Here is a 14,679-nt window from a genome sequence, read left to right on the forward strand (position 1 = left end):
CATTTTTTATTATGTATAAGCAAATAGGTGATTGAAAAAAACAAGTGTCTTCCTCAGTATAGAAAATTAAAAGTTGATAAGAATAAATAGTAATTAAAAAATATGTTGTTATAATTTGTTGAATCATGTAAATATGTCTATTTAAATAAATTTATTATTATTATTATTATTATTATATTATTATACATACATAATGAATAAATAAATAAATAAATATATATATTTTTTTTTTAAGTGTATTAACTTAATCAAATACCTCATAAGTTTATTACTAAATAGGTTATTAAATTGTTAAAAAAAAAAACTAAAATACATTTACTCCATTGCCGAAATTGCAATGTTTATGCCGTAATGTCTTTCAATCAGGTACGGCAAATCCGTACATATTTATGTATTATATTATAATTATTTATAATAATTAAATAATGAAAATGTGATGCCCAAATTTGTTCTATACAAACACAGGTTAAGTTAATTAGGTTTGACTTGTGTTGGGTAAATTAAAAAAAAATATGTATAATTTTTTTTATCTGCGTTAACAAGACTTGTTGTTTTTGATGTTCATTTTATATAATAATATATAAAAGTATAAATAACTGTTGTCTTCAATAATTTTTAATTTTAAGCTAACATTCCTCATAAATCTTAATCTTTCAAATAATTTTTTTTTAACATAATAAAATATTTTTGCAAAATTGCATATTAAGAGTCATTTCAATTATATTATAATATAACAGTTATATACATTTTTACTCTTCAAAATTTTGTTTTACATTAATATCAGAAAGAGGAATATGTTAATTTTATTTGTAACACGACTGTGTAATTGACTTGCTATTCGTGGATAATTCAATTTTGTATTAATTACATTAATAATTATTAATTTTTTTTTTTTTGTTGTATTTTGTAGTAGTATTATTATATGATGTGGTCTCATATTCAGGGTTTAAAGAAAATACATTTATATAATATTTTATTTTAGAGTTTATGTACATTAAGCTCACTTGTTGTAAACTCACGGGTAAAATTTTTAAGAATTTGTTTTTTTTCTTTTTGGAAACGATTTTCATTGCTTGTATGTTGTTTTGTAGAGGTTTAAAATTATTACTTATTGATCTCTAAAATAAAAGAAAAAATTAAATAAAACCCTAAAGATAAATAGTTATTTTGTAATACATACTATATTATTATGTATAAATATATTAATTTTCTTTTTAGTAGTAAATATAGAATCAAAGACCAATGTTTGTTGCATATGATTAAATAAAAATAAATTAAGATTTTTTTGTTGTAAATATTTATATATAAAAATATAAAATATTGTATAATATTTTTGAAACAAAAATTGTTTATTTGTTTAATTTTTGTGAATCATTATAATACATTAATTTTTCATTTGTACAAAATGACTCATTGAATCATGAGCCATTCTTGCATGGAAATAAAATGTGTGTATAATTGAAGAAACCTGTTATATTATTGATTGTGTACAACTTAAGTGTCACACTTTGTACCCTAAGCCACAAAAGTCGGCCACTTACTAGTTACTTATCTGTAGTCAACTAGAAAATTAGAAATAACATACAAGTTATAATTTTTGGCAACTTCTAACCTAAACTGTTTATTTATTTATAGTTATCCCTTCAGTGACTAATATAGCTAGTTTTGAATTTTAGTATTTTAGTATTTCACATATAGTAACAGCTAATAATTTATATTTTGGACATAATAAAAATTTTACTGGAAAATGTATAAAAAAAATACACAATAAACAAATTACTCTTCGAACAGTACAAGTAGGGGCAAGGAATTTTAAAGAGAAAAAAATACACATTTTAAGAAAACAGTGTGTTTTTTTTAAATACCTATACCATCTGTTTTATTGAACGATCTGATTTATGCTGACAATTTTACTCAATGTTATCTGGTGATTTTAATTAGCAACTAATTGGTCAGGATTTTGCAGTCTTGGTAAGTACATCGTACATCAATGCCTTTTTAAAACTAGTAAGCTAAGTGACGTATTTCGCCTAGTTAATTGTATTTTTAAAGACAGGACGACATAATTTTGAAAAGACAAATTTTTATACTACATTTGTAAAGCTGTACAATTTATTTTTATTCATTTTTACCTCTTCTAATTAGCATTGACATTTTCTTTTAATAATTAAGAGGGACGAGAATGAAATAATTCTATCATTCTATAATTTAATATTTTGAGAATATATTTTTTTGTCACCCAGTGGAAATTCCTTAAAAAATGCACTACACATAATATGATCCAGCCCTATTTTGGTGTTAAACAGATGAATGAATTACCGACATGTCACCCTTCTGAAAGTTGTAAAATGTAATGGCTATCATTTAGCACATTAAGATGCATAAAAACTTGGACTAAATTTACAAGGGATGAAGATATATAGATTGGACGGACTGTATATTCTTAGTGCTTATAGAGAGAAAGCATAACCCGACTCAAAGTTAATTGAAAATGTAATGGACTTTTAATTGTATCTACTATAAAGACCTGCACGGGCCGGGCTTACTCAGACAGGCCCGGAATTGGCACGGGCTGTATTCTAATTCTATAAGATGCAAGACGGGCCGGATCGGACCTCTATTAGGACAAAAGTTACGGGCCAGATTTTCTTAAATTTCCAGGCTTCTATAAACAATTAAAAATTCTAGCAGAACCTAAATTATAAACGAAAAAACATATTATACTATGGAATATAATTTATAGACACGTACAAGTGATTTATGACGACATTTTCTAGGCTTACTCGCTAAAAACTACTCGCGGGCCGGGCTGTAAGTTATCTGTTTGTGCAAACCTCTTAAGTATCTAGCTACCAATTCAAAAAATGCAAAAGCGATTAAAAACATCATAAATTATTTGTACAGTTGAAAAAAATGTATTGCTTCAATAAAAAGGTACTGGCGAGATCATAACGAGCATTGGTTGAGGATTAAAAAAATGTATGTGAATTCTTAGCTGCCCAATAACCATAAATAGAAATGATATCGAATTTCATGTTGAAAAGAGGTGCCATATAATAGTTAGCAATGTACTGATTATAATGCATCTTGTTGACATAGGTACTGCTCATGTTTGCAGAAAAATTACTACCTATAGTTTATTATCAATAAGTAATATGTACAATACAATTTGTTTTGGCTGAAACTGAAATATTGATATTTATAATATTTAATCATTCTATGGCTACTCAAATGTCTGTTGTCATAATAATATTTAGAATATTTTATGAATGGGTAATGCCGTAATGGTGGACGAGGGATGCAGAGTAGAGTAGGTACCTATATACTGTTTTTCTAGAAATAATAATTGTGCAGTTGCAACCTGCAGACTGCAGTTGCATGTTGCATCTACAAAATATTATGCAAAATAGCAGCTGCAGTATGACGATGGCCTTGGCCTCTTCCGTTATAATTACCATAGTATATGTGGTGATGCAGCGTCGCACTTGAAGCCGAGTCCAACAATATTATATTTTTCGTCATTGAAAAACGGTCGCGTATTGTCAAATATTATAATTTGGTTTTTTTTTTTTTTGTCACATTACCCGACGACGTATGATAAGAGCAGACAACGGGTCGTATTAGTTTAAGGACGCTGAGGTATGGGTGGGGGTGACGAGCTGGACCGCGACACCTGGCCCGGTACCAATAACAGATCCCGCGAGCTGCCGTTCCGCTGCGATAGGAATCCGTCGAGGGCGGCCAAGTAGACCGTGACCGGACCTTCGGCTCGTTCTACTTACTGCAGACCTCTCGTCCACGGGTATACTTAATGTAGAACGTCCGTTTTATCATTCCCCCCCCCCGCACTACTCACTCGACACCGAACAGACCAATAAGTCAGCGACGCCGAGCTTACTAGGAAATAAATGAATAAAAAAATAATTATTACCAATTATTTAGAAATTAGGAGATCTAATTTTACATTACTACAAGTAGTTCAAATAGACTCATATTATATCGTATTTTTAATCTAAAAGTTAAATAATTATAATAGTAACTACCTATTTTGGTATCTTTTTAACAATACACACGTTATACGGCATAGCCACACGGAAAAAACAAAACGGTTATTTACACTAAATATAAAAATAGTAGGATTGACTATGTTTTATAATTGCTATAGAATTAGCTATGAGATTAGTCATATAATTATTATTTACTAAAATATTATGGTCAGGACAATTTAGTCAGAACCTTGTTTCAAATTGTAAATCCTTAGTTATAAAAGTTGAATATTTAATACACTTTTAACTACAAAATCATTTTTCAATTTTCAATTTTCAATTTTGGAAACTTTGTCAAAATCTGAATTTTAAATGAAATAAAAACGTGCCTATGTATGTTTAATATTTTTCAACTGATATTGTAACATAAAATCAGGAGTCTCGTATTACATTTTCAAACTTTTTGGACCCAACCAATATAATTTATAATTTGTATTAATATTTATAGAAAAAAAGAAACAAAAAAAAAATTGAAAATGTCCGCCAATCGCTTAAAACGAGTAAAAAAAAAATTTTGAAAATGTTATCAAGTATATGAATTCATGAAATAAATGTATTGTGTGCATTTCAAGTGTCTACAGTTATTCGTTTTTTAATTACAACAAAATAAAACAATCACTACTTGATAAATCGAATGAATATCCAATGTAAAAGTTTCAATTTTAAATGCTCATAAAAATTTGATTTGACTTTCCGGTTAAGTTAAAATTCCTCTTAAAAAAAATATTGAGTTGGGTTGCGCATGAGTTCAGTAAGTAGATACTAGATACCTACATGAGTCATAACAATTGTAAATCAAATACGTGTATGATCCAATATTCTAGTTTGTTGCCTTGTAAACAGAATTTAAAAATATCCATAAAGTATGACCAACGGCAAGGACGAGCGCAGGAAATATTACTTGGGGGGGTAAAGTTTTTTTTAGTAATATTAATATATTTTCACCAATTATCAGGTACGATGACCTGTAGGTATTATAGGGCGACAGTGGGAAGAGGTAGGGAGAGCGAAAGAGGGAGTGGTAGTGAGAGAAGAGAGTGAGAGTGTGAAGAGGAAGGGTGAGTGAATGAGGGGGCTAGTGAGAAAGAGTGACGAGAGAGGGGAGGAAAGGAGAGTAAGAGGGGATGGGGAGTGAGAGAGTGATAAGAGGGGCAGGATGATGGGAGGAGAGGTAGAATAGTTATTTTAACAATGCCGAATACGTAGGAAAGGTTCTTGAATTGCAAAGGCCACTCGACCAATCAGCTAAAAAACTACCTAGTGATAGGTTGAAAACCTTGACTTATAGGATAGAATAAAAAGGTTGGTAGGGGATGTCGAAGCACTGTTTGCTCTCTTTGTCCCACGCACAACAAAGCAATTATAATGGATGTTTAACAGAACCAACCATATATTGTTACTTTTATAATGGTTGGTTCTGCAAAACATTAATTTGCTTTGTTGTGCGTAGAACACAAAGAGCAAAGAAACAGTGTGTAGACATCCTCTCAATAAGGTTATCAAGTTGAACAAAAAAAGTAAGAAAAGACGACAGAAAAGACGTATTTCTACGTCAGACCATGGTTTTTTTTATCACTTTGACCCACACGTCAGATGTCAGAACCAACCCTATTTGTATATTGTTACTATTCATATTTTAAAAAAAATATATAAACTTTAATAAATTATTATAATTATATAATATAAAATAAAAAATGCTTTTAAACGAGTAAAAATTTAAAAAATACCTATAATAATAACTGTAATAATAAGAAAATATTAAATCAATATTTTGTTCTGAAGAAGTTAATAATATTAAAATTAACGGCAACGTAATATTCTTGGCAAAAAAATGTTAGAAAAATATTTAAATGTTTTAAACGCTTTAAATATTTTCTAATTATTTGCGAAACTTTTCGAGGCCTATTAAAAAATATTTTGACAAATGACAACTACATAATTTTTACCAGTTACGCACCTCAGATCTTTTAAAAATGTTATGTTATGTATTTAATAATAATAACTAAAGATTCTACCAATTTAAAATTTGAAATTTTAGTTTAATTAGTGACTTTTTGGATACACCTTCTGCTAAATTTTGACCCAAGGTTGATTCCACTCTTAAAATTTTTTAAGTCGGTAGCTTTAATCTGTATTAGTACAGGCAAATAAAAAATAAAAAGCCGGAATAAAAGCAGGAGAGCTGAATTTTGGTCCTTTTTAATATACTAGAATTTTACTATGTTAATTAGAACACTTCAATAAAGGTGTATACCAAAATTCAGCTCACCTGTTTTTTATCAATCGCACACCTATTATCTTTTAGAAATTGTATGTTATTTTATGTTTTAAAATTTTATGTTTAAAAACTTGGGTATAAAACTAAATATTTGTATGAATTTCTAACTCAAAATATTTTGCATATTTTTGTGATTTGTACTGATTTCGTCAAAATTCAAAATTCAAACACTTTTATTAATTATTTTGTAGTTACGCTCAACTTTTTTTTATATTTTCACTAACAACAACTTACGTTGAATTATACTTTCAAGTTTTTTAACAGAGTAAAATATTTTTTATGGACATGAGTTTAATAAAAACAAATAATAATTGAAAATTTCATATGCCTATAAATAGTTAAACACAAGTAAAATAGTTTGAACATTCTATGGTGTTTAGAAAACGCAGATATGAACATTCAGTAAAAATTTCATTTGTCTACCATTTTTTTTTAAGAGTTACATTAAAAAACAAAGTCGATTTTGTCGAAAACCGGGTTTCCATTATAATTCACTTTTTTCCTTAATTTTTTGACTGTTTTTCCTACCGCTTTTGAAAACTATTGAGAATTGTTTACTTTTGAGTTTTGACATCTCAAAGTACCAAAAATATTCACTTTTCTACCAGGAAAGATGCTGTGAGGAAAATCGAAGCACTTTTACTGTCCCGAAACGTGATGACAGACACAAAAAAGTTTTTTAAAAAAATAAAAAAAACACATATCATTGTAAAATCAAGGCATCATCGCTCCGCTCACAATCTTAAAGAAGTTAAAAAATTTAAATTAAATTAACCATAACTTTTCACTTATTTATGACCAGTTTTGAAAACATATTATAAAAAATATACATATACGAGTTTAAAAGTATATATTTTTTGGTAAGCGCGAGTAAGGGGTTGTTACTGGATAGTACGGATTTATAAGGATAGGGAGTTTAACACTCAGTGAACATTTTGTTTTTGATATAACTATAGTATGCTGTAATATAAATGCATAATATAACAATAAAATATATATATTACACTGAACTAATAGTGTCCTGTAACTTCTAACTTTGGATTTTAAAAAATTGTTGTTACAGTGTATTGTATAATAATATCAATAAAAATGACTTAACTGAAAAAACTCTCACAGCTCATTGGTATGTCGAATTTTGATAATTTTATTTTTATTTAAAAAATAAGAACTTTTTTCAGGTCGAATGTAAGCCTGAATTTTTGTTTTACTCTAAATAGTACTCTTGAAAAACAACACATAATGTGCGTTATTCAAATTCATAACTAAACTTCTATAGTTATACATTTAAAAACCGGGCTTTGATCCGACCTGCAAAATGTTTTATTTCAAATAAAAACGCTCCGGTTCCAACGCCCTTCGGGTGTTTTGGATAGACAACCGAACGTACAATACCTCATCACGAATCTGCCCCATGACGATGATGTACTCGTGTATGAGACCCTGGTACGAAAAACCGGCAACGATGTTGTCAGTGATCCACTTGATGGTTATATGGGTCGGTAATGTTGTCGGAATCACGGTTATGCATAGGTTATATACCAATACTCCGAGCACGTTAAGATCATTTCCTAAAACCGATATTTCCGCATTGGTCATATAATCTTAACTTTAAAGTAGTATTATAGGTGTAACTTAGACCGTGGTCGGAATCAATAATTTTAGTGATCTACAATTTTATTGTTTGTACTATTTGATGAGGCCATATTTATAGACCCATAAACTTGAACCCATGCACAGCTGCGGTGCAGTACAGCACATCGAGTGCTTATGATATATTACAAAACAAAATGTTCTATACGAGTCTTAACGGAGATTTTCCTCTGCTTTAAAGGCGAGAAAAATGTTTCTGTGCATCCACCGAAGGATTGAGGAGATTTTCTTCTAAATGGCCTTTTGTTAGTAAGTGATTGATAAAAATTATAATAATAATAGTAATAATAATAATGATATTAAATAGCAATCTTTTTTTTTAAATGCTGTATTTTATCAATTATCTGTTAGTAATTTTTTCTTAGCCTGAGCTCACCGCTCTGGATTTTTATTCTTAAAACTTTTGTAACAAGACAAAAATGTTTATCAAATAGCAATAGGTAATAACTAATAATATTTGAATGGGTATACTACTCATTAGTCAGATTTCGATGCACTTAGCATTGTTTTCCGAATCTAGATGATGCTCATTTTGTGACATACATATTTCATTTATTTTCGAAAAATAAAGGAAGAAGTTTTAATTTTGCATTTTTTCGGTGATTTTTAAATTTTTAGGTAATTTTTTTAAAACTTTTTAGAGAATTTTATGATATTTGAGGCTCTAGTTCCGACGGTCTTTGGATAGACTACCGAACGTAGAATACTTCATCACGAGGCCGCTCGTGAGGATAACGTACTCGTGATGAGACCCTGGTACGAAAAACCGGTAACGATGTTGTCAATGATCTACATGATCGGTATTAGGTCAGTTATGTTGTCGGAATCGATAATTTTAGTGATCTACAATTATTATTGTTTGTGCTATCTGATAAGGGGCCTCATTTATAGACGTACAAACCATAATATGTACAGCAGCAGTACAGCAAATCGAATTCAAAATAAAGATGTTCCATACGAGTCTGTAATAGAGCTTCCCCTATCGCGTTTTGGAAGTTTTTGAATCCAAAATTTGAACCCAAAATTTTTCTCTAATACTTTTTCATGTTGACCATGATTTTTGTATAAATTTAGCAAACAATAATTATATACAGTTAAATAAATACAGTATCTAAACTTAAGAGGACGCCACACCCGCGCGTGTTGTCTCCGTCTTACAAACGCGTAACATACCAAATTTACGCTCAACAGTTCACGTTTTATGCCGTTAGCTTAAAATTTAGAGTGAATCGACATATTATTATGAAACTTAATGGTAAGAACTTTATCTGTGTTTTGTTGGAAGTTTTTTTTACTATAGTTCAATTTTTAAGCAAGGAATGCGAGTGTAATTAATGTAATTTTAAAATGCTCATTTCTCACCTAAAAACTGAATTATTATAAAGCATTTGTAAGACGGAGACAACACATGCGGGCATGGGCGTTCTCTTAAAGAAAAACTAACAAATCATGGAAATAATTGTTTTTCCAGATTAGAGAATCTGAAACGATCAGTTATATCTGTAAAACTTTTTTACGATCCTTTAAAATGTATATTATCGTTTATACAAAACGTATATTAGAATTTATATCGAAATTATAAAAACTAAAAAATAATATAGTGCATTAATTAGAATGTTTAAGCCATAAAAACATTTTTTCTGGATTTTTTTATTTTTTTTTTAACATTAAAATAGCAGCCTTATTCATTTAACTTAAATATTTCAATTCATGGTGTTGATTTTTAAAGAGGCAAGATTTTTCCGAAATCAACCGAATGCCAAGACTCTAAAATTTAAGTTATTAGAAGTTGGCAGTTGCATCCGGCAATTGCAATTTGCCGCAAACTAATTACGTATTCAGAATACGTCGTCAGAAAATTCATTTTCACTAACATCTGAATCAGGACCGTTCACAATTGCTGAAGATGAATTTGATGTTGAGGGTCAGGGTTGTTTTAAAAAATTTAACAAAGTTGTTTGCTTACTCATTTTTCAATAATTAGGTATTGAATTAAACGTACAATATGTACAAATAGTGTATAACATATAATAACACAGTCAGACAATTTACTTTACCAGCTAGTGTACGACATACAAGAATACAACTGACGAAATACCGATAAAAATAATCGGAACATCCAGAAATCGATTACATTGTTATCTTATCTGTAATTAGCCTTGAATCGTAGTATAAATAAATAGTACGTTCTAATCGACTATCGGACCATCCAAAAAAAAAATATATATAAGTATAACACTTACTATTTATTATAAGATTCTAAGTGAAATAATTTTTTTCCCTCGTGAATTGGCGACCCTAAAATAATATTGTTGGCGAGCCCCCGGTTGAGAATTTGCCGGTCTGAACGATTACAGCAGCGTCATCTACCGACAGCCGTTCTGTTAATGCCCGATAAAACAGGACTGTCGTTTATTTAACCGATAGATGACGCTGTCGTATACGATTTTGGTTTTAAAATAAAAATAATACCTTTATAATTTTCTGATTTTTGATTGTCCGGCAACTGCGAATCGGTGCGGTTTCTTCATAATACATAATAATACATATATTTATATATTTTTACATTATGCATACCTATTATTACAGATAATATAAGTATAATTTAATATGCTTTATTTATTTACTCATTAAAAAAAAAATTTAAACATTGAAAAGAAACAAAATTGAAAATATATTAATTATAATATCATGATTCATGAATTATGTTTAACGGCATCCATGTTAGAGAAAATAGAAACTGACACTTGTTATGGTGTTATGCATACCATTGATCATTATGAATTATTATGATGTGTATAGTGTATTGATGTATTATTGAATGTCTTTAATAGTCAAATAAAAATGTCTTTGATCTTGCCATCTTGGCAATATCTACATATTGCACTTATTGCAGCTGATTTATATCTGAGATTGGTAAAAAGTGCAATTTGTTACTACTATTTCTTCTTTATTAATTATTTCTAATAAATTTTATTATTTTATCTCAATGTATTAAAATAATAACTGTTGTTCTAATTGAATTATTGATTATTTTTTCAATTCTGGTACCCACCACTTTAAACATTGGATAGATTCATCAAATGGAAGCAATAGTTAAGTGATCAGTTGTATAGTATTCAGTTCACAGTTCAAGCTGATTCTTAAGTCGTTAAACATATTATTTATTAACAATATTTTCAAGCTATAATTTACTGTTTAATCGAAACTGACCTAGTAAGCAAATGTTCAATGATCAATGTCTATGAGAAAAATGTTGTTCAATTAAGATGAAAAATTTTCTTTAGAACAAATTTTTTTGTAAGAGTTGTTTTAATTCTTTTTTGAATTTATACTTAAAGTTACAAACTTGAAACTATTACAACATTCATTGGCCAGTTCACATCACATTTTCTATGCGTAAGGATTAAATATATTTTTTTTTACTATAAAGAGATTTAATTAGACAATATTAGTTCATTGATAAACATGTTCTATTTGTAATATCACTCTGAGTAAATTAAAAATGTACTGGTTAATTAATTATTACTATTATGTCCTCAATTAATTCAAAATACCTTGAATTAAAAAAATGAATTAAGTTTTTAATGTTTAATTTGCGTTTTGCTTTACCTTTAGAACATTTATGCCTTGTTAAATAAAAAAATGTATAAATTAAGTGAATCAACCATTGGCCACTAAATCTTGTTTAAGGGACCATTATCTCACTATTGATTCATTAAATGTTTAGTGATTGTTTCAAAACCCGGCATCAAAAGACAAAAAGTTCATAATGTAAAATGATAAAGGGTATTATTTAATTATATGTTTAAGTAAGTAGACAGTTAAATTATTTGAAGTTATAAATGTATAACAATACATAAACATAATATATTATTGTTTTGTATATTATATCATACCTAGTTATTATTATTGTTACAAAAATAAAATTATCTATCTAGAATAATTGTTATAATATGAAAAAACACAATGAGAAACATTTTGATAAATAAAAAAATAAAAATAATAACACAGTTTTGTTTAATATCAATAATATAAAGTTTAATTTCAGTTACCTTATGCAAATACAATTACATAACAACATAACAATACTATTTTTATAAAAGTAATCAAATTTGTTATAAAAACATAGATTTAACCATTTTGTTTAATTTACTATAACTGTAGACAACAGACTTAAGTAAGCCTGCTGTTGGTATTCCTTTTATACTTTGCATAAGACTGGAATAAAATACTATTCTATAAATACCATTGCGCACAATTTTACTGACATCATCTTGTTCTGCTAATTTTTCTAATATTCTATCATTATTCAATTTGTTCTTATAAGGTCTGCATAAAATATTCTTCAAATTTTGTGGTAACCTTTGTAAATGATACAATTTGGTATCCAAACTCTTGTCTTGTTCTATAAATGAATTTATAGAAAGCCTATCAGTCATTGATTTAAAAACTGGTGTATATAATGTCCTGAATTTTTCTATTTGAGGTTGAACAATGTTTGACACTTTGTTCTTGTCCTCGCCAATAATCATACGGAAATCACCTCGATACGATAGACCTGCGATAGCAGTATATAAGTCTATTTCTAAAAATTTTTCAGGTAACTGAAGTAGTGCAGCATGCACAGCGCTTCTTAGATTATGCATAACCAAGTCACTTAATCCTTCATCACGCAACATTAACACAGGCTTGTGAAGCCGACCAGCTATGTAGAGTGTGTACCATGACTGTAAATCTTGACGAAAATCTTTTAAATCTATAACACCATACTTGAACATTAAATTGTCTACTGTGATATGTGTATTGAAATACACATTAGCACCAAATGAAGTTTGAACACTTGATAAGACAGATGCTCCAAGGTAGCGAATCGATGAATAATGATGTGGATTGATTGTTAAATTATCTTGATGAAAGTTATGTGTATTGTTTACAACAAATATTAGGTCCACCATTGCACGATCCGTACGACCTGCCTGTTGGAATACACCAGATCCATAAGCAAAGCAGTACACCAAATGTTTAGTAGGAAATTTTGTAAGAATCCGATTTAAATCCACAAACATATTAATTATATTAATTGTCAAAGTTGTGTACAATAATAGTGTGTATTGTAAATTATTAACTAACAATTAAATAACTAATATTTACATTTTTAGGAAGATTTAAAGATGAGTGATGGATTTAGATATCTATAGAACCCAACATCTCAATTTTACTAAAAAGCTTGAATCTGCAGATAACGAGAATTTAAGTACTGAAGTGTGAATTTCCAAGACACCGAACGAGTATTTAATCTTTCAATTTTTTAATAAATCGCCTAAATCCGAAGCAATGATAAAGAAATTATTATTTGTGACTTTGATTTTTTATTTACCAACAAGCAACACATTGTAATGTTATCTTTTATTCAATGAAGAACAGATAACATTATGGATAGCCATACCATGATATTTCATCTATTCTGTGATACCATAGAACAATACCTGGTGATACCATGGCTGGACATAACCATACCACGGTATAAAATGTATCTTCTAATACCCATACAACGATGTAGGTAAAATTTTATCTACATCGTGATCGTGACCCATACCAAGGAGTATCTAAATATAATAATGCTGCTATCTGCTGGTAAAATAAAGCAACAATTGAAATTTAAAAAAGTAATATTATCATTAATAAGCAGCAGCTGTAGCCTGTAATTACTAATTGATAGCAGCACTAGTAAGGGAATTAAACAATTTTATTTTATTATTTTATATTTTTTATTACTTTCTTAGTGCTTCCAAAGACATAGGTACATCTTAATATGCCTATTACAACTACATAATATTTGAGACAAGTTACGGTAATATTAATATACGAATTATGTACATACATTATAACAGCATGTTATTTATTTTGTAATCAATTAATAATTTATTCAACATATCCATAGGTACTTGTTAAAACTAACATTTTTGAAAATTTTTTTTCCAAAATCCTTTATGCCGTAATGTAACATAATTTATTCAAGTAATTAAATTTCTATTGATTCCTTTAAGGAGCATTTTGTAGTTTTTACAATGACTATGATCGTAATATTATTATACTATAAAAAAATATATACAGGTGAGTTAGTTGGGTATTTATCTATCCAAGTGAGAAAAATATTTTTTATTTTGCGCAAATTATGATGGGTACAACGGAAAGTAAAGTTAGAATTAGTTTATCATAAATCATAATATATTTCCTAAACTAATGAAAGTTTAGTTTCCTTCACAATTTTCAATATTCGCATGACAAACCTGCTGCAATAGTTTATCAGCTTTTCATACCGTAATTAAGTTCCAAAATCGAACTGAATATGCTTTATTTTTTTAAATTCTATAGGTAATATTATCATACATCAGTTATCTTATATAAATAACAACTTAAAAATTACTTACATTTTGAAATTTGAATCATTGATCAAAAAAAAATATATATACACAGGGTGGTCCACAGTGTTTATTCCTGATAAATTATTCAACTGAAAGAGGAAAATAGGAAGTCACTCCACTCACTGTGGAGTATGGATCCCTCGGTATTTTATAGGAATAAATAAGTTAGAAGGTACTGACTACTGAGTGGCATAGGTGGTGGGTATACAGTTATACAGTTGGTGGATGCCAGGGCCGCTAGGGGTGCTTAGCCCCCTCAAATATTGTGTTAGCACCC

General features: G+C 28.7%; 1 protein-coding gene across 2 annotated transcripts; it reads right to left on the minus strand.

The window, feature by feature from the left end:
• Positions 1 to 11,988: 11,988 nt before the first annotated feature.
• On the minus strand, positions 11,989 to 13,381 carry LOC111030675 (phosphatidate cytidylyltransferase, mitochondrial). 2 transcript variants are annotated; one of them, XM_022310306.1, is made up of 2 exons: positions 13,129 to 13,381; positions 11,989 to 12,953 (listed from the first exon to the last, which is right to left on the minus strand). In XM_022310306.1, the coding sequence occupies exon 2, from the start codon at positions 12,930 to 12,932 to the stop codon at positions 12,093 to 12,095; it is 840 nt and encodes a 279-aa protein (XP_022165998.1). In that variant the 5' UTR covers positions 12,933 to 12,953; positions 13,129 to 13,381; the 3' UTR covers positions 11,989 to 12,092. The 2 variants fall into 2 exon arrangements, with proteins under 2 accessions (XP_022165998.1, XP_022165997.1); XM_022310305.1 differs by having other exon boundaries at positions 11,989 to 13,373.
• Between the last annotated feature and the right edge of the window lie 1,298 nt (positions 13,382 to 14,679).

Source organism: Myzus persicae, unplaced genomic scaffold, assembly GCF_001856785.1.
Source record: "Myzus persicae strain clone G006 unplaced genomic scaffold, MPER_G0061.0, whole genome shotgun sequence".
Taxonomy (NCBI): Eukaryota; Metazoa; Arthropoda; class Insecta; order Hemiptera; family Aphididae; genus Myzus; species Myzus persicae.